We start from the raw sequence: 22141 nt of genomic DNA on the forward strand, positions 1-22141 counted from the left end.
TAGTAAGGATATATCATAATATCTTATTACAAGTATTGGTTTCTAGTTCTGGATTAGCAAACAAGCTCAAATTTACTGAATTGTAATAAATTATGGTAGACCAAACTAGAAATTGAATTGATAAGAGAATTCAAAACCCAGGTCAGAAGTTGGTAAGATACATAACTGAGATGAATACAAGCCACTCTGAATGCTCACAAATTACAACTTTATAAACCAAATACATTCAAAACATGGCCACATCTTCATGCACTTGCAATCACACACTTTGTTGTTTTTCCCTATGAAGGAAAATGGCTTGGCCTGCACGTGTCGTTTATGCACAGCTTACAAAGTTCTACAGTCACAATACAATGCTGCTTTAAGGATCTGAGGAAAAATCCTGTCCTTGATATGTTCTTGTCTGTTGCAAAGCATTTTTCCTGAAGTATCTGCAAAGTGCTAATACTGGTGAAACTTTGATTTCAGCATTGAAACATTTAATGATCACCACAATTCATAAATCAAATGTTATCTGTTTACCTTCCCCTTTTCAATAGAAACAATGTTTTACATTTAAAATATATATATAAGATGGCTGTTTCTCAGCCTGAATGTATATGTTGAATATTGAAATGCCTTCAGTGAATACTTCTCAGTTTGTATATGCATATCAGATTTTTATTAAGCTAAGCATGATAAAAGATAAATTCTATACCATTAAGATATAAACTGAATTAGGTACAATACCTGTCTTTTTACTATATTTGTATGGCAGCTGTACATAACCTTTGTTATTCATGAGAATAACTAAAATATCATGTAAAAATTTTATTTCATCTTTTTGTTTAATAAAAGAAAAAAAAGTTTGTGAAATGAAAAATAATATACCAGTAAGTCCCAGCTCCTTGTGAAGTTAGGTCCATTCCATCAACACCATAGCTATCATCATCCATTATTTTGGACAGGCCAAAATCTGTGATTTTTATTTCTCCACATGCTGTTCCATCAACCAACAGGATGTTTCCTATCAAAAGAAGAAAATCTCATTATAAAAAACAAGTTCTAGCCCATTACAGTGTCTCAACAACATTTCATTCAGATGATGAGAATGTAATTGTTTTTAGGGCTGAACAAAGGATTAAAGATGTGTTTCATGATTTGCAGGAGCATGAACAAAGCACCTCTCTTTGAATCATTCAAACACCCACATCTTTTGTAGAGTTCATGTGGCTGTTTCAAAAGTTGCTCCAATTCTCAATGATATACATACTTGCTTAGCTCCTTTGCTTCATTGGTGGACACAGGAAAAGTATTGTTATGCTTACACATACCCACGGAGTTAACAGAGCATAGCTTTCAAAGCAACCAACGAGCCTTACAGCGTCAGTGAATCACTTATTCTGAGATACTCTGCTTTCAATTGCATTGCACAGCCCTAATGATTTTACAGAACTGAAATATCTAACAGGTATCTTACATATTTATAGAACTATCCCATGTAGCACTTGAAACCTGTGAAAGGCAATTTATTTACTTTATTTAATGGATGTGCTGCCCATCTCACCAGTCAGATGACTCTGGAAAGCTTACAACTGGTAAAAAGATAAAAGTTCCTGTATCTCAAACATATTTAAAGTCACAGAATGCATGCAGACTTAGTTATTTACAACTAAACCTACAAAAACTTTACTAAAGATTAGTACACATTTCACAAATTCAAATCCAAATGATGGATTTTTAAATAAAGAATGCAGTTTTGGGTATTATAATAATGTCATGCTATTTGTACTGAATTTTATAGTTTTCATGTATTAAATACTTTATAGAAAAACAAAAGCTTCAAGAATTGGACAACAATGCCTGCAATTATAGTTGCATTATACTTGTGTTGTATTTCAGTTTTTCTTGATTGACTAAGCTCTGTAGCTGCTGTATTTTGTTATTTCTATTTGTACATTATATTGAGTATCTACTGAGAATCAATCCCAAAATAAAGAAAATAAAAATTTTTTCCTGCCTATTCAAAAACATACAGAAATTAATAGGTTTCTATGCAGTGGAAACAAATTAGACTATAGTTATTTTATATTCCGGAATATTACACAATAAAATAAGCAATACATTAACTCTCTATATAGATTAAGTAATTCAAATTAGATCATAGTTTCACTTAGCAGCCCCTTCCAATTTTTCTCTATTACAACTATTCTGAATGGTAAGTTGGGTTGAGAGAGAACGATAGGGCCAAGTGAGGCTCAATCTGCCCCTTCTTGTCCTAACCTAACACCTTAAGTTTTACCCTATGCTACCTCTTTTTAAGCAATGCAAACCTGATGGATTCAATAAGGACAAAAATAGAAAATTGAAGTGAATGATATATTTTACAGAAACGCTATATAAAAAGGAAGTTGTATTGGTATTTCTGACTTACCTGGTTTAAGATCATAATGTATAATGGGCGGTTTAATTTCATTGAGATATCGCAGCGCATTTACAATCTGCATTACGATGGACCTAGCTTCCTTTTCTGTCATTAGTTTATGTTGTTTGAGATAGAAATCCAAATCATTGCCTTCACAATATTCTAACACTGTACAAAACCTATAAGAGAAGAAACAAAGATAGTCCAGATACTTAAAAAAATCTATGTATTTGTTTTAAGCACAAAAGAAAAATATGAAATTGGATATTAAAAGTATTAATATAATTCAAACTGCTCTTAAACAAAGAAGCATTATTTTATATACTTACGTATCTGTATCCAAGGAGAAGTAATCATAAAGTTTTACTATCCGTGGATGATCCAACTCTTTGTGTATTCTGTACTCTCTGCAGGCATGCCTTTTGAAAGAAGGGAATCATTAATCGTGGATACTGGAGTATCATTTTAACTTGCTACCAGAAGAAGTGTTTTTAAAAATGCTTACTTGTGATAGTTTTCCTTTTTCTCATCTCTCCAGCTTTTGTTAAGTTGATGTATTTTCACAGCAGCATATCTTTGTTCATAAAGATCAAATGCCTGCAAGACCCGTTAGATGACGTTAGTAAAAAGAAAAATACTGTTCAAGTTTCAAGTAAGCAACTCCTAACACTTCCCTGTGTCATGTGAGTCTATAGAATTTATTAATTAAAACATGTAAAACGGAGATAAGTAAAGCTTGAGAGTTCGTGTATTATGGGATAAACATTTGAATTTGGGGTGTTGAAAGAGCTTCGGAGATATTTTCGTCCAGCAATTGTCCAGGCTGACAATTAGCCTTTCTCCCCCCCCCCTTGTACTTATCGTGATTCATCATAAAACACATGTTTTTATAAGGAAAAATTGATGGGGTTAAAAAGAGAAATATAGCACAAAATTGAATTAAAAAATGCATTCTAATTTCTGTAAATATTCTGGGAATTATGCTAAAGGCAGTCAGTTTACTGTATCCAAGGAGAAGTAATCATAAATTTTTACTATCCGTGGATGATCCAACTCTTTGTGTATTCTGTACTCTCTGCAGGCATGCCTTTTGAAAGATGACTACTCCTAAGTTTAGAAATATTTTTTTTAAAAATCACAAGAACTAGGCAATACAGTGGACACTATTTGAGTTTTCTATCATGGAAACACTAAGTGATTTTTACAATTTGATTTTTTTTTTATTTATAGGCCCGGTTTTGTAAACTGCTTTGCAACTATGATTTTTTTTTCCTTTTAACGACCCTGTAATCCCTTGCATTGGGGTGGAGTAGGGGCGATTTTGCAACTATATGATTAAAAAATATGTTTTTTTAAATTACTATCAATGTAATGTTTTATCCAAGAGCATACATAATCTTAACTATAATTAACTGAAACAACGCAATTTCATAATCTATGGTACACCACTTGTCTTAACAAACCATAGCTCTATACCATTGATAAGTATAGCAGAGACAGCATGCTGTTCATACAAATAAAAGTAGAAGTTTCTAAACTTCTCACAATAGTGCTAGAAGAAATGTATTGCTTTAAACATATTAACAATGCCTTAGGTTAGGGGTGTAAAACTACCAGCCTATGGGCCAGTTTCATCATACCAAAGCCGCACCCACCCCATTGCCTGGCAATGCAAAAAGAGTTGTGATATGTTGCGACACGTCACGTCATGTCACGTCACGTGGCGAGTTTGACACCTGTGCCTTAGGTAGGTTTCTTTAGAAGTGTGTTGGCAATCGGTGTATAACAACAACAACAACAAGTTACCTTATATACTTCACTAAATCCACCTCGACCAAGTAAATGAAGTAACAAATATCTCTCATTTAATGTTGGATGGTCTTTGAACCTTAAAAAAATTAAGCACAAATGTGGTTTATATACAAGACAGGGCTTTAAAGTTAGCGCTATCTACAGTAAGTCTTTAAACAAGCAAGGGGGAAAAAAGAAAAAGAAGAAGAAAGCTACTTATTGAACTATTTCAATTCCTACTAGTAAAGGACCACAGGTAAGATGCATGCCCACATTCTGCCCATTTCCTCAAGCACACAAAATTTCCCCTGCAGAGGGATAATAGGCTCCTATACTTAAACACTTCTAAAACGGGGCCCTCGTGAGAATATATATTTGAACTACTGAAAGCCCTAGTAGTTCAGGCAACTCATCTCGGGGGGGGGGAGTCAATATGAATTCATGTTAATGAATAAGATTTTTTTAAAAAAAAGAAATGAACAGAGAAATTCAATTACTGATGGAAAGGAACTTTCAGAAAATACTTGCAAAATTACTACTATTGTGGGAATCGATGGGAACTGAGGAGACAATAAAAGGCAACCTTACCCAGCAAGTGAAATGGGACGAAAGAGCACTATCTTCAACTAAGAAGGACAAATTGACAAATAACTATTCAGCTTCTGTTTAAACACTTTGAGTGAAGGAGAGTTCACCACCTCCCAAGACTGTATTATGTCATTAACTGTGTACTTGGTACTTTTAAAAAAAACCAGATTTTTAAAATGAGCAGTCAGTCAATTCAGACTTGTTTCCAAGCTAATAAGATTTCTAACTGGACTTGAATGGAAACATTTAAAACACTATGAAAGGGATCCCAAATAACTGCTTCATGAATTGCTTCTACTCATAGAAAAAACATTGAACTTGGGGAATCCATGAATGACAATGTTCACGTTATAGAATAATACAAGGTTTATCAAGAAGTACAAAACCTGTAGGTTTGACTCTTTATTCTAAAAAAAACACAAAACCCCCACCTTCAGATAGTCATTGCTATGGGTCATCCTTTCTACAAAAAGAACAGGATGCAAGTTTGTGGAATATAGTTTTCCCATAGTCTCCTTTGCAACCTCTACAATCTGATGACATTTGGGAGCCCTGTACATGAAATTGGAGGGACTTAATCCAGTCCTTACATGAAAGAAAGAGCCATTCCCACCAAAATCAAACACAGATGGCAAAATGCCAAACTAGTTTAGCAGTAAACAAGGACTATGTGAAAATAAGATATTATTTTCTACTACTTCAGAGGACTCTTGAGATGGATAAAAAGAAATTGGAAGCCTTTTTTAATTACTATGAACTACCACACAAACTTTCAGGATATAAAGAATTTAATGGGGTAAGGGATATTACAAGTGGAAAAGGAATGAATTGGCTTGTTAAATCTCCTAATAGCGGATTTTCAAGTATCTTGAAGGAGGGAGGATCGCGAGGTAACAAAAGCCCGCTCCCTGCATTTTTTATTATTATTATTATTTTTATTATTATTATTATTATTTTAAGACAGTAAGAATACAAAGGAACAAGAGCACATTTTCCATTTTTTAAAAAAATCATCATTAATAAGTGCATTTTGCTTTTTTAAGATAAAATTTTCAGAATTACTTTAGGAAGTTAGTATGTTTCGCTGATTGTCACATTTTACCTAGAGCCAGTAAAGATTGAGAAAATGAATATGTGAGATTAAAATCTAGACCCTTACTGAGAATTATCTTCATTGTTTATTCTTTTGAGTTCTCGTATATGAAGATTTCTAACTCTTTCCAAACGTTCAAGTTCTGCTTGTATCTCAGCTTCTTCCTGCAAAATATACATTACAAAAATGAACAAGGAAAAAATAATTATTTTACCCACATCTCAACTGCAGTGATATTTTTTTTTAAAAGTAGCACATCACTACTTTTATTTGTTGTATCCATTTTTTTATTGATGCCAATTAACAGCTTTCAGCCAATCTCAGGACAAATGAATGGCAATATGGACTACAGGGGAGCTAAAGTTGTTCTTATCTTCAAAAAAAAAAAAAAAAAAGGTGGGAGAAAGTAGGACAAAGGAACTGTAGACATGTCTGCATTGATACCCAGGAAGATTCTAAAGTAAATAATATTAAAATGGTTCTGTCAGGAATAAAACTTTGCCTCATCTTGTTTTTAATCAAGTTGAAATGCTGGAGACATAATATCACTGCCTTTAGCCAAACGTCTACCAAATGCATATGACATACTGATTAGTAGACTAATGAAGCTGGTTGACAGAAGATTAAATGGATGTAGACATCTTAGAAAAATATTATATTTATATTTTACACAAACACACACACAATCATGTGACACATATTTACATTAAACTGGAACAAAAAGTGGAAATGAAGTGCCACAAGATTCTATCCTAGATCCAACACCCTTTAATATTTTTATGATTTATTTGGAGGAGGTGGCTGAAAAACCTCCTGATTTACAAATGGCATAATTTTTGGTGGAATAACTAATTTCTTAGAAGACAGAAATAAAACTCAAAATTTTAATATGGGTAAAAAAATAGATTAAAGAGAAGAGTTAAAAATAAAACAAAAATAAAATAAATGTAAACAGCAACTAATGCCAAATTCATTTAGGAAACAAAAATCAAATGCATGGGCACAGAATAGGGGATGCCTAATAATAAATTACAAAAAATATGAATAAAGAAAATAGGATTATAAAAAAGGCAAAACCAATTTTAGTTGTATCAAAATAAGCATACAGTGTATTCAGAAAGTATTCAGACCCCCTTCACTTTATGTTGCAGCCTGATTCTACAGTTGCTGAAATTCATTTTTTTTCTCACTAATCTACACTCAGTAATCCCATAATGACAAAGTGAAAACAGAGTTGTAGGAATGTCTTGCATGTTGAGCTACATGTCTGCGCTCCGGCCAGCCATTCATATGGCCCAATTCCAAATAGGCCATGGCCTGGTAGTGGCCTGTGCCCCGGGGGATTGGGGTGCCTGTTCTAGATTATTCTGTCTTGATCATTCCTCCCCCCCACGAGCTTTGAATATTCTATTTAGTTCTCAGGATGAAACTGCAAAAGGATTCAGACAATTAGATCTAGAAACTAAGCTACAAGACAAAGTGAAGAAACTGATAATTTTGATAAGGAAAGAATGAGAGGAGATATGATAGCACTTTTTAAATACCTGAAGATTGTTACATAAAAGAAGATCAAGATTTTTGGAGAACATGGAGTAATGAATTTATCTAGACAAAGCTAAATTGCAACGAATTGTTAGAAAATGTTTTCTAACAATAAGAGCAGTTTTACTTTTGAACAAATTACAGAGAAAGAGTAGGCACTTGTTCACTGGGTGTGTTCAAGCAGATGTCAGGCAGCATCTGTCAGAAATATCTTAATTTAGATAGCTGCATTGAACAAGAAGGTATATTGAATAGCTTAAATTATTTTTTCCAGCTGTATGGCTTTTTTTCATAGTACAAACTGAAATGCAGCTAGTTTCAAATGAAAGTAAATAAGTAAGTAAATGAAAAGTTTGCCTGACTGACCAATCAAAATTAGTCCTACTCAATGACAAGCATATATATACATTGCTATATGTGTCAATTTCTCCAGCATATTTCTCATTTACAATCTTGGTATGACACAATTGATAACCAATATCTACTTTGGACTTCAATCCAGATAATACTGGAGATATACAATACCACTCACTGCTTAAAATTAATCAAGATTTCTTCAAGAAACTAAAAATTAATCATTTTTAAACAATGAAAAATATAATAGATCTCTTTTAACTATTTTGTTCTACCTTTTCTTTGGATGTTGCTGATCTTAAAGAGCTCAGATAATATAAAAATGTAACATTAGTTGGCAACCTTCTATTCTTTCCACAAGCAAGGATACTGTGATGGCCACAACTTTAAGGTCAGGTTATAAGTACCACTCATTCGGCACCACTGTAACTTTGAGCAGTCGCTGAACAAGTAGTTGCTAACTGACTAACTATCTGTAGACATATCTATTGTCAACAATATAGACTACATCTGTACCTACAAGAAAACATTTATGCTCCATAATATTAAGTAGAGAGAAAAGGATTTAGTTATCTGCAAGTTAGAATCTTAAGCAATCTTAAGCAATCCGTTTCTCTTTTGTATAAAATCTTCAGAACCTACAGTAAACCCTTATGATAAACTGTTTTGTGTTTTTCAGTGCTGTACTATGTTCACATCAATCCTTTATTTAATTTCATGTATTCAGGTATCAATTCTCATATTTGAACATATTCATATTAAGGATGATTTGTGTTATCTATCATTCTTAGTTCTGAATATTCCAAAATGTTATTCTAACATTAAAGATCATTAAAGATGTGCTTTGGAGGCCTAGAACAGTGGTTCTCAACCTGTGGATCGGGACCCCATTTGGGGTCGAGCGACCATTTCACGGGGGTCGCCAAACCACGCTGTCCACCAATTTTTTCCCTTTTCCCTAGCTGTCCTACTCCCTCTTATTGGTGGCCACACCCATTTGGGGGTCACCACAACATGGGGAACTGTATTATGGGGTCACAGCATTAGAAAGGTTGAAAACCACTGGCCTAGAATATCATTTACAGCACATTTGGGATATACATACAAGTTGGAGGACAGGAAACCAAAAGAAAATATGCAAATTAAAGCCCATTCAAACAATATAGTTGTATATATCAGGTACTATGGGCACAAGTGTACAATCACCATCATATCAAATGGTACAAAGAATACCAAACGAATCCAGCATGATTGGTTAAATTCTGCAAAACTTTTTATAATTTATTTTAAATACTGAAGAAACTTTAACCATGCTTATCCATGTGTAGTGATACAAAACAGCGGAGAGAGCGCGGAAAATGCACAAAAATCCATTTTGGTTTGGTTTGTGCATTTTCTTGTTTTCTTTTTTGTTTTTGTTTTGTTAATTCAGACTGATTAACTACACCAACTACTTTTCTGAATTTTTTAAAAATATGACACTACCCAGAGACTAAAAATCAACTAATACAAATGAGACTTTTGCTTAAAAGAAAACTGATATAATTTGAACAACAAATGAATATGAAGTAGAATATTAATATAAATAAAATGGATGTCAGAAATCATTGATATAAAATTATGTGTACACACAGACATACACACAAACATTAACACAGTATAGTTTAGCAGTGTTAATAGTGGAACTCGTAAAATGGCTCTTGATTTCTTCTCAGATAGAAAAATCTGAACAAGATTTAGAAGCTTTAATGGCAAGTAATAAGAACAAAAATATTACTATTTGGTAAACTGTTCAATTTTTGGTATTTCATGAACATATCCATATACTTTTATTGGCATGGATTTGGTTTGTCATTGCCTTCCTCCAGAATGCTTCTTGACCTTGTAATCTAATTTATAGTCTGTGTATTCCTTGGTAGTCTCCTGCCCAATCCTAGCCTGCTTAGCAACAGAGCCCATAAAAGAGGAATTATATTTTGCCAAACTGGAAAAGGTTTTATGTAAGCTAGAGGCAGATCTGTACTAATTTTTTGATTTATTCTAATACTTATACACAATTATTTATAAAACAGAATCCTGGAACAGTAGCTGTGGCTAGGAACACACTGGATCTCCTTAAAAGTGACTCATGCAAATATATTGAAAAATGGACTGTCTGAAGTAAAAATACTTATTAAGAAACTTTCAAAGACCAAAGGAAGGCAAGTCATAATGAAACCATAATGAAAAATTAAATTAAATCAATACGATTTTTACATACTTAATTTCTTTTTATTATTCTTTTTATTTCTGCTCATCTTGTTTTGAAGCGACTGGATGACTTACAACAATACAATATTTTTATATTTCTGATTTCACATATATATACAGTTAGGATTCGTGTGTGTGTGTGTGTGTGTGTGTGTGTAATAATATCAAATATAAATAAACATATGGGATTTATTTTTCTAAATTCACCTCCAACTACTGAGTGGGAAAGTTTAAGTAGCATAACAATCACATGAGAATGAAAATAATCATAGATCTAAAGAAAATAGCTTGAAGAAATTGTGAAAGAAAAGACAAGTGAAAAATCTAGTTTTTAAAGATTAGTTGTTAAAAAATTGCAGCACTGACCACACACAAAAAACAATCTTTTAAAAATAATCAGCTGCCATGATTCTGAACAAAAACATTGTTTAGAAATTCACTGCAACTGGCATTTAAGCAAGCTAATTAATTCAAATGTGCATCTTCATTAATGTATAAATATCAGCAATTCTAGGAAATAATTGAAATTGTTTTAGGAAAATGTGGTTATGGATGACTAATAAAAGACTGATTAAATGAATTTTGGAAAAATGTGAATTAGTATAAGTTAAAAAAAGGGGGAAATGTAATCTAACATGAATTTCAAAACCAAATCTTTTCTTTGAATTATGGAACATATCTTTTCATGAAAAAGTAACTTTTTAAAATTATTTAATGAAATCAAGTATCTATCGAACACTGCAGGTTGGCTTGATGACATTTATTTTTACTTGTGTATGTTCACTGTACACAGTACTATGGATAACTGTGCTTGTTGATACATAATGATGTTTTTTACAAGCATTTAAAATGAAATAGCTATTACACGCACAATATAGAATTAAGGGAACGAAGAGACACAGGAGATGAAGTTTAATAGAGTGGTTTCTTGTGTGATTATAGCACTTCAAGGTAATCAAAACTAAGAGTGGATTAGGAAAACTGATTACATTACATACCTTTTTGAGATGTCCTAATCTAAGCTTGAAAATTTCTTCTTGTTCATGATATTCTGCTAGTGTTAGCCTACAAGAGTAAATAAAAGTAATAAGATTTTTAAAATCAATGAAAAATATAACTGCATATAAAACACATTGCTATTCTAAATACAAAGAAGCCTGTACATGATTTAAAATGATAGGAAACAAAGCTTGTGCTTTGATCTGACCCAAATGCTATTCACTAAAATAGTTTGACATTTTTCAGACTTTTGCATGGGTCCAGCAATTGTTTTAAGAAATCTATTTACTGAAGTTCAAGCAACTTATAAAGCAGCCATAACTTTTTTTAGGTTCATTTAGAACTCCGAAAAAAAAAATCAATCTGCTTTAACAAACCTGAGAAAGCTATGCTCCCCCCCCCAAATCAATACTGAAGTGTACCCAGCCCTATTCTGCAGACTTTGCAAAAACAATTGCCTCTTGAATAAGCAAGAGTTGAATTAGAATTGAAGTACTTCAGAATCCAAATTAATTCCCTTCTTCTCTCTCTCTCTCTCTCTCATCTCTAGGAGAACCAAATACTGATCTGCATTGTTGGGTATCTTCAGTATTTTTGGTCTAAAGAGCTTCATATGTTAGTTAGATAAAGAGAAGTGGTACTAATAATGGTGACACTAGAGTCTTAATCTAATTTAGAAATAATTCAATAATACTGGAGATCTAATAATGTGGGATTACCCATTAAGAACTATGCTTTATTTCAACACTAAACCACTGATTATCCTAAAAATAGTAGTTTTTAAGAGATTAAACTTTACAGATCAGGAACAAGATTTTAAGACTCGTCCAGAATAAAATCCTTCTATGAATTTATTTTTAAAAGTATATTCAGATGCTGTACTTAACTGCATTAACTTAATTTACCCACCAATAAAACCTAGTCTAATCTAAGTTATACATTTCCATAAATATGGGTATTTATAGAAAACAATTTTTATTACATATCTGCCACCAAAATGATCATGTAAGAAACAAGTTCTTTTTCAGAGAGGTGGGAGAAGCTATAATTAGCACGATCAAAAGAATTAGTTCCTAGTTTCTTTGAGTTGTATGGGGGAGAGCAAGCAAGTAACAAAAATGTTGTTACAGAAATAACCTTAAAAATAATCTAAGTGTTCAGTACACACTGGAAATTGGAAGAAAATATAACTCCACTCTATACATGACCCCATTCACTTTAATACTAATGAATTCCCACACAAAGAAGACTGAGTGCTGCTTTATCCATTTATACTGTTTGTATTGACATGTGCACATGTGGAGTGTATGTATCAACAATATCAAAACTATGGGCATGACCAGGTGATCAAACACCTTTCCTTTTCTAAAGCTTGTTAAAGGAGGGAGGGGATACTTTGATCTCTTGCTCATGCCTGCCATTTGGCATTGCTGACCCTGCCACAGATGCCCCTATATACATCCATTTGTCTTTAAGTAAATGTTCTGAGCTTACAGTTGTGGCAAATTGGGCCTAACAAATGGGTCATTTTCTGCTCCATTCACGGCTTTGTTTTTCCTCTGTTTAGGCTCTGAATTGGCAGAGGGTGCTTGAGAATTATTTGTAGTTGGAGGTTTCCGTTTTGCCAGAAGTTTTCTTTGTCTTTCAATATCTTCTCTTTGTTGGTTTACCCACTCCTGTTGCCTGCAAATCAAAACATTGTCTTTAAATTGCAGAAATCGTACTTCTTAAGAACAAGTTACATGTTTTATTAACTTTTGCCTTACTTGTTGCTTTTGGTTTATTGCAACCATGCAGACTAATTACACATAGATCTCCTACATTGTGGATTTGAGATCTTTAACAAAAGACCAGCAAGTTATTTGATCTATGTTTATAATAAACTTTATGCAAAGTGGTCAATATTCTTCTTTTAAATTAGACTCAACTAATTGTGGGTGGGTGGGTGGGAGGGAGGGAACTAATTGTGGGTGGGTGGGTGGGTGGGTGGGTGGGAGGGAGGGAAGGAAGGAAGGAAGGAAGGAAGGAAGGAAGGAAGGAAGGAAGGAAGGAAGGAAGGAAGGAAGGAAGGAAGGAAGGAAGGGCAGTTGATTAATCTAAGTACTCTGTCTTTTTGATTTTCAAAACAGAATAATACTACTGCGTATAAAATTAGCTGTTTGAACTAATATAAACCAACCACTCCAGGGAACTGATATTACTAGCAATTTAAAAACAAAACATTGACTAACTTTACAAGATTCTGAAATGCAAAGCCATCTGTCCACTGTTCAGTAAACGAAGCACCATGTCGAACAGTTGTAAAATGCCCAAGGCGTAATCTGTCTTGCATACTTTTCTCTCTGCTTGCCAGCTTTTCTTGTGTGCTCTAAAGAAATGAAAATATTCAAGAGGTGTGACTTAACTGTTTCTGAAAAGGCAATTTTATCTACTAATAAAAAAACAATATAGATATGTTCCCCTGTGGCCTTTTTAAAGCATTTTGTAATGTTATACAATTATTTTTCCTAAAATATTAATTTTATTGCTTTTATTTATTGTGTAAGGACCCAATAATCTTTATTCAAGATTTTCTCAGATTAGAAACAACAGCTTGTTTCTGTCACTTAGTATATCAGCTGAAATTACCAAAGCTAAATAGAATATCATGTTTCAGTATCACAAATGCCGTACTACAGGGTCACAAATGTTTTTAAAAGTGAGAACTTCAAAAACTGAATTGTTAAAAAATAATTATGGATTTCACCACAATATGGCTGCCACGGGATACCAATTTATTCAGTCAAGGTAGCCACAAAGTGTTTTATTCACTGATTGGAAACTGCTCCACCTATCAGCTGCCCTGATTTTAGAACATCTGTCTGACTATAGATAGGAAAGCGGAGAACTCTCACAAGGTGTCAATCACAGCAATTCTGTCAGTATTTTGATCTCAAGATTCTTTTACTAACTCAATACTGGTTGAACTACTTCTGGTCCCATCCTCTATTTACAAGGTCAAAGCAAAGTGTCCCCTCCATAACATTCTAAATACAAATAAAATACAATCCAACTTACTTTTTCAATTAAAAGTTTCTTGCTCATTGAAATGCATTTATTTAATCTTTCTTTATATTTTTCAAGTAACTTTTGTTGTTCATCTATTTGCCGTCGTAGATCACAATTAGCCTGAGGATTAAATGAAAGTATATACATATTATGAATACCGATTATAAATTGCATATAAATAAAAGTACATTTTGTATCTTTTCTTTAAAACCTTGGCATTTATTTACAAAATAATTTGCAGCAGAAGTGAGGCTAAAGAACTCACTTTAAGCATATGGAAATGTGGGAGGACATTATATTTAGAACACGATAAGCAAATTTTATGCCATTTTGTTTTTGTATTTGAGTCAAATACAACTATATAAGTTACCATTTTAAAACAGCATATATTTTCTCCTACTCCATTAATTTAGCACATGTAACCCAATATTTCTATTGATCTTATTATCACATTTACCCTGAGCAAATCATCTATACGGCCTTCTTTTTTTTCCAAGTCTTGATTTTTATTACTTTCAAGTGCAGTTAATTTCAACATTGTGAGATCAGTCTGTATAAAAAAAATGGGAGTGGGGGAAGAGAGAGGAGAGAATGTAAAAACCCAGCAAATTAAATGAATATCATAACAGACCTTTCTAAATTATTACTGGTCTCTTTCACCCAAGCAAGACAACAATTTCCCATAGGAATACAGAGAAAAAAATGAGCACTATATAAATTTCTGTGTTTTATTTAGAGAGCACTGACTAATATTTAGGTTGTCCCTATGCATTAAAAACTCCAAGCAACTACAATTTACAACAGAAAGTCCAAAACCTTCCAAACCCAAGGAAAAGAAAGGGCAATCAGTCTCCCCACCCCTATTAGTGCAAATGTATCTTAATGGCTTTTATTATTTGACTTGAACAACTAAGAAATATGTTAATGTGCCATAAATGATTTGTGTCAACAAAAAAGTCAGTTCAAGCTCCAGTCAAAAATTTAACTTTAACAGAAATTTCAGAGATTAAAAAAACTCAGATGTACTAATAAAGACAAAATGTCCATTGACAGATTTTTAGGTCTTAATCTTTAACAAAAATGAAACAGCCTTATAATCAGAGCAGTGTATGCTGTGCAGAATGTGAAAGTAGATTCTCAACTCTGCTTTCTAAGAATTTTATATTTTAAGTTTCCATCTTTATGTAGGATAGTGAGTATCTATGGAAATTAAAAAAAAAAAAAATCAGAAAGATGACAAAGTAAGATTTTCCAGTATTGGAGGAAGATTCTTGCCTCTTTCCCTCATTATGCCTGGACTTAAGGACAAAAAAATTAACTTGTCTATATAAAGAGATAGGGGGACTATAGTTCTGCATCCCTCACAAAGAAGGTTCAGATTTAATCCATGGCATAACCAGGTAGAGTAAAAACATCACTGTTTAATCCCATAGACAGCTCCTTCCTTCCTTCCTTCCTTCCTTCCTTCCTTCCTTCCTTCCTTCCTTCCTTCCTTCCTTCCTTCCTTCCTTCCCTACCTACCTACCTACCTACCTACCTACCCTCCCTCAGTGTAATAAAAAGAATTTCAAATTTCAAGATCCAAAGATATTTACCTACCTACTTACCTACCTACCTACCTACCTACCAATCAATCAAATTTATCTAGCCATTCATCTTGTTAAAGACAACCCTGGACGGTGCACAACAAATATATAAAATATATAAAAACACATATAAAAATATAAAATCACATAAACAGTAAATATAACAAAACCAGACACACAAAATCTAGGCAAAGAGAGAATAAAAACAGCCAGCTCAGCAATGGAGCTATCGAAGCATGACTGGCTACCAGGTCGTAGGTAATTTTCTGGAATATCAAAAGGGAAGGAGTTAATCTAATTTCAGGGGAATTGAATGTTCTGTAAGGCAGGTGATATGGCACAGAAGGTTTGTGTTGTGTGGAACTCACCAAATATAGGTCCCTAATTGATGATATCCCTCAGATAACCTAATCCTATGCCATGAAAAGATTTATAGATCAAAACCAGCATTTTGAATTGAACTCGGAAGCAAACTGGCAACCAATGCAGCCCACAGAGCAGAGGTAGAACACACGCTGTACTAGGAGTGCACCTAACTACACGTATTGCTGCATTTTGTAGCAGCTGAAGCTTCTGGGCATTCTTCAAGGGCACATTGCAACAGTCCAATCTGGATGTGACTAAGGCATGAGTGACTGTGACCACAGCCTGCCACTCCATGAACGGGCGCAACTGGCATACAAGACAAAGTTGTGTTAAGGTCCTCCTAGTCACAACTGCCGGAATTGTGAGCCAAGGACGATCCCCAGATTGCACAATGGGTCTGTATGGGGCAATGAAACTGCACCCAGCACCAGGGATGCATAGTTCTGACATCTATGGATCCCAAAATCCAGAGCCACTCAGTCTTGCCAGGATTCAGTTGAAATCCACACAGAATGCCTTCATTCATTCATTCATTTACTTAGCACTAACTAGATAGTGACAAGTCAAGATACATACCTGAGTGATTTTAAATGATAACTGTTTGGGTTGCGTAACAGGGTGGTCCCCAAAAGACAATGCCGTAGGAGAAGGGCTGTTTTGTCGAACCTAGATAAATAAATAGTATTTATCATATAGCAGAAAACTGGAGGATATCTTTATAAAAATGTTTTGTCTGAAAGGGGAGGCTGCTTGGATACATACCAGCTTTTTCCACCACCAAGGTTTGGTAAAACAAATAAAACCCTCCGCCCCTTTTCTCTATTAAATAGCTCTGTTTTACTAACGTAATTACAGTGAGGGGAAAAATTATTTGATCCCCTGCTGATTTTGTACATTTGCCCACTGACAAAGAAATGATCAGTCTATAATTTTAATGGACTATAGTCCCAGCTGCCTTGAGATCATTGACAAGATCCTCCCTAGTAGTTCTGGGCTAATTCCTCACTGTTCTCATGATCATTGAAACGCCACGAGGTCAGATCTTGCATGGAGCCCCAGACCGAGGGAGATTTACAGTTATTTTATGTTTCTTCCATTTGCGAATAATCCCACCAACTGTTATCACCTTCTCACCAAGCTGCTTGGGGATAGTCTTGTAGGCCATTCCAGCCTTGTGTAGGTCTACAATCTTGTCCCTGACATCCTTGGACAGCTCTTTGATCTTGGCCATGGTGGAGAATTTGGAATCTGATTGATTTATTGCTTCTGTGAACAGGTATCTTTTATACAGATAACAAACTGAGATTAGGAGCACTCCCTTTAAGAGCATACTCCTAATCGCAGCTCATTACCTGTATAAAAGACACCTGGGAGCAAAAAAAAATTTGGAATTCTGATTTTATATATGGTGACAGCAGCAAGATTGCTCTTTATATAAAAGTGACAGATACCTCAATTCCTACCCCGGACAAATGGTTACAAAAGCTGAGGGAATTAGCAGAGATGGTCAAATTAACTGTGTTGATAAAAGAAAAGAACGTAAGTACTTTTGTTTCTACTTGGAAACTGCTTCTGGACTTTGTGCTTGAGATGGAAAAAAATGATACTATGATTTTAGGTTTTACCAATTAGACTGATTTGCCAATACAGAAATGGCTAGCGCATGCTATTCTAGAAATGTAAAAAGTTGAAATTTAATTTTAATGTCTGATTTTACTGCAACAGAAAGAGTCGGAAATCAATGCCTTTTGTTTCTTCCCCTCCCTTTCTTCACACTTTTTTTGTTTTCCCTTTTTCTTCCTTTGTCCCCTACTATTTGCTTTGGTATTTTCATATTTTATGTTATAAATGAAGAAAACTAAATAAAAAAGACACCTGGGAGCAGAAATCTTGCTGATTGATAGGGATTCAAATATTTATTTTATTAAAGCTTGAAAGGTTATTGGGGGCAACCCCATTGTTGTACCTACCCCTGTCCCAACCCCCTCCCTGAACCCCACCCTGAATCCCACCCACTACCTACACTGACCTTATCCCTTATAAAATCTAATAAAATATCTTTAAAAATACTTATTTTACTCATTAAAATGCAAATCAACTTATAACTTTTTAAAAATGCGTTTTTCTGGATTTTTTTGTTATTCTTTCTGGATTTTTTTTGTTGTTATTCTGTCTCTCACTGTTAAAATAAACATACTATTAAAATTATAGACTGATCATTTCTTTGTCAGTGGGAAAACGTACAAAATCAGCAGGGGATCAAATAATTTTTCCCTCACTGTAAATCATGTGACTCCTGGTGCAAATCAATCAACCCGTATGCAAGCTGTTGAGAGTTATGTATCTGCATTAGGGTTTTCAATGGGTGACAATTAGACAACAGGCAAGAGTTTTATTTTTCATCCTCCAAATTTAAAGGTATCCATGATGCACAAAAACCATGAGATATTATTGCAAAGTACATTAAGGTTTTTTTTAAAAAAAAATCAGTAAAAATAAAGCATCTTGGAAATACCACAGAGTATCAAGAAATTTATTTGATTTTTCATGCACTGAATATAATCACTCCTGAAGAAAGAAACACTTTACACATCACTATATAAATACAATAACTATGCCATGAAAATTCCAAACACTGTTGTAGAGATGTTCCCATAGTACTATGTTTTTTGTTTAAAAGCTGGTTGACTTACATTTCCCCTACTATAAAGAGACACAATGGAAAAAACAATGAGAGCATTTGCTAGCTTCAAATTCTTCCAGTAGCAACTATCATCCATTACAGTAAGTCGAAATTGTGTTAACTTTCAATAAGCAACGCAGCAACTTCAAGTAACTAAAAATAGATGTGGGATGAAAGGCATTTACCAGACAATAATCAGGAAGTCTTATTGCTATTGATGAACTAAGTTGATTTATCTATTTTTAGCTGTCTGAAGCTTTATGAAGCCCCAGACAAAGGGACAGATAAGGACATTCCGAGAATTCACCGAAGTATAAATGCTACTCACTTTGCTAGATTATTGGCTAGAAAAGATGCACTATCCATGGATACGGTTATAGATGGTAAAGATTTGTCTGGTTTTAAAATATCTGCTATTCATGATAATAATGAAAGTGCAAAACTTTTATCAGTGCTGAATAAAATGTCCAAAAAAAGAAAAAAAATGGGATGGGGATTCTTCTCAGCTAAATCTTTTTTCCCAAGTAAAACTGGCAACTACAAATATTTAAAAAAAAAAAACTGGGTACTTTCTCTTATATATATGTGATATAATTGCAAAGACTGTTTACCTCCCTTGGATATTGCAGCTTCCCTCCCTGAATTTTAAGTTTTTTATTTTTAAATAGCTTATAAATGTTTCCTCCCAGTTGATGAAACAAAAGCAACCACAAAACTCCTCAGTAAAAATAAGCTTTCATCTTCCAAGATTATGCCACTGTGAAGTAGTAGGACTCAATGGACCACATTTAAACATTCAGGACTTTAAATTTATTTAGGTTATGGAACAACATTTAACATTTTAGTTTATTTTTAGACTTCTTTCTTTACATTTCCTTGCAATGGCCCTTCATAATATGAATTTTGGTGTTTCTTAGAAGCATCGACCTATAGGTACCTCGTGCTAACTTCACCCCAGACATTATAAACAAAGGAAATTAATTTTACTTCTGTACAGATTTATGGCCAAATAATTAGTCAGTAAAGACATAAAACAACAGGATAAACAATTTTGCTCAAATAACATCATATAAAAACAGTCTTTGTAATACTAGTTTCTAAGGTGCACAAGACATTCTACATTGGATGCTGACCATAATGATGTCTATAGATTAAACTTACAGAAGAAGGGGCGGAATGTGAATTTTGAGGAGAACGAATTGCAGGAGGCATTCCTCTTACTGGACTAGACCCATTTCCACCTTGATACTAAGGGGGGGAAAAAAGATGTATTATTTACTTAAGCATCAGTTGATGGCAAATAATCAACTCTTGTCTCTCCATTATAATTTACCAGTTAAGGCAAAAATGTTGCTTCCCATGTACTATTGGCTTTATTCTTAATAAGTGTGATTATTAGATTATTATTATTGATGTTAAATGCGACAAAAGTAACACTAACAACAATGACACGATCTGAAAGCTTTGTACAATGGTTTCAAATTTTTTAACTTCACTTTTGCTACATTCTGAATGCTACAAAATTCTAGGCATGCCTAAACTATACAACAATGAAAATATTAAAAGAAATTGCTTCGAAAAAACAAATATCTTCTCAAGAGATATAAATAACCCGTCTTATAAGATTTTTGCAGTTTGTTTGATTTAGGTGCTGTCTCTGAAGTTCTTGCATCATGTAACACTTATTTATTTAAGAAAATTTGTATTGCTGCCCACTCTTAGTGACTTTAGGCAGCTTACAAAAATAAAAACCCAATATACCAGTGATGGTGAACCTTTTAGAGACCGAGTGCCCCAACTGCAACCCAAAACCCACTTATTTATTGCAAAGTGCCAGAGCTGCATCAGGATTGTGGTGCTCTCGGGGGGACAGGGGACGTGGCTCACTGGGTAGGTGTGGCTGCAGTGGTCACGGCAGACTGGGTGAGTGTGGCTTGGGCCAAGGTGGTGTGGGCCAGTCCCTCATCATCTCTGGGGCATCCCTGGGGGGGGCAACGCCGCTTGCTCACTCACTTCCTGCCCTGTCGCTTCCAAACACCACGTGCTTGCTACTCTGGTGAACTCTGCTGGGGCAACGGCGCGCGTGCCCACAGAGAGGGCTCTAAGTGCCGCCTCTGGCACGCGTGCCATAGGTTTGCCACCACTACAATATACAAACAATAAAAAATAATAACTCACTCCTCATACCTCCCCCAGCAACAACAATCAATCAGACAAGCCACTTGATGGGTTCTATCCCAACTGTGTGTTCTCTAGCCCCATTGGCACTAGTGGGCCATGAGCTTTTTGCAACTGGGCTGCAGAAATGGTGAGCGCGTGTTCACGCATCCCCATGTGCATGAGAAGGAGGCAACCATGTGCGTGCATGCATGCTTCATTTGCATCAGGCACGCATGCATACCACACACGCGAATGGAGCTGCGCATACATGCATGCTTGCCAGCTGCTTGTGTGGAACCATCCCCCCCCCTCCTGTCTGCAAAGCTGGAAAGGTTGGGGAACTCTGCTTTAAACTATATGTATAGTTTAGAATTCAGAGTGGCTTGTCAAACTTTCCACTGGCTTAACTTTATCAGTGCTAGCACAGGTGAGCCATCAAATGAAGTTCTACGTCTTAACTTCATGTATGTTGAAAGGGCATCAATAACACAAATAAAAAAACTGCATGGTTAAAAAAACTGAACACAAATTTGCCTTTCGGAAGCTAATATAAGCTCAACAAAGCCTTATTAAGATTAATATTAGATGCCCCAATTAAATTTTCTTTAACACTAGTGGGTAAATCAGGACCTATAATTTTAGACTAGTTTCTGATATTAAGTACCATCTGGATATGAAATGAGCACAATGAAAATGAAGCTGAACTTTAATTACTAAAAATATCACTCTACAGGAAGAGTAGCATCCATCAGCAGGAATGTATTCCCAGTGAATCCCCCCAATCTCTATTAGATGTCAGAAAATCTTACAGAGCTGATTTCAAGGCACATACAGAGGGAAGGGAGCAGGGAAGAAAGATGGAAGGAAAACCACATAGTGCAAAGGGAAGTCTGGTTATATACTACTGGATTCAGACCAACACTATTACCTATCAATGACTAAATGGAAAAATAAGCCATACATTTTTAATACGCAGTCTTCTCTTAATGTAGGCACAGGAAGTTAACAGGAAATTTAGCTACGCTAATACTTTCTTGCCAAACTATTTGTGTATTAGTCTTGGAACAGCTGGGGATTTCTAATTAAGAAGTTGTGTTAATTTAGCCAGCTTCTTCACCAAATATCCAAAGGTTTGCCTAATATGTATTAGGATGCCTAATACAACTTCAGATTTTTTTTTTCAGCTCTAATCATTCAAAGCCTAGGGCAGTGTTTCTCAACCTTGACAATTTTAAGGCATGCGGACTTCAACTCCCAGAATTCCACAGCCAGCAATG

General features: G+C 34.5%; 1 protein-coding gene across 1 annotated transcript in view; it reads right to left on the reverse strand.

Moving 5' to 3' along the window:
- TLK1 (tousled like kinase 1) overlaps positions 1-22141 on the reverse strand; it is an 87534-nt gene that overhangs the window by 8741 nt on the left and 56652 nt on the right. The window contains exons 6-18 of the mRNA XM_039361766.1: positions 19866-19952; positions 16598-16687; positions 14527-14619; positions 14079-14189; positions 13253-13389; positions 12516-12704; positions 11021-11087; positions 5943-6040; positions 4211-4292; positions 2910-3001; positions 2734-2823; positions 2414-2583; positions 871-1006 (exon numbers count right to left, since the gene is read on the reverse strand). Of these exons, the coding sequence (XP_039217700.1) occupies positions 871-1006; positions 2414-2583; positions 2734-2823; positions 2910-3001; positions 4211-4292; positions 5943-6040; positions 11021-11087; positions 12516-12704; positions 13253-13389; positions 14079-14189; positions 14527-14619; positions 16598-16687; positions 19866-19952 (1442 nt within the window). The remainder of the gene's footprint in view (positions 1-870; positions 1007-2413; positions 2584-2733; positions 2824-2909; positions 3002-4210; positions 4293-5942; positions 6041-11020; positions 11088-12515; positions 12705-13252; positions 13390-14078; positions 14190-14526; positions 14620-16597; positions 16688-19865; positions 19953-22141) is intronic.

This window comes from Crotalus tigris, unplaced genomic scaffold, assembly GCF_016545835.1.
Source record: "Crotalus tigris isolate CLP2741 ecotype Arizona unplaced genomic scaffold, ASM1654583v1 scf7180000019363.1367679, whole genome shotgun sequence".
Lineage (NCBI taxonomy): Eukaryota > Metazoa > Chordata > Lepidosauria > Squamata > Viperidae > Crotalus > Crotalus tigris.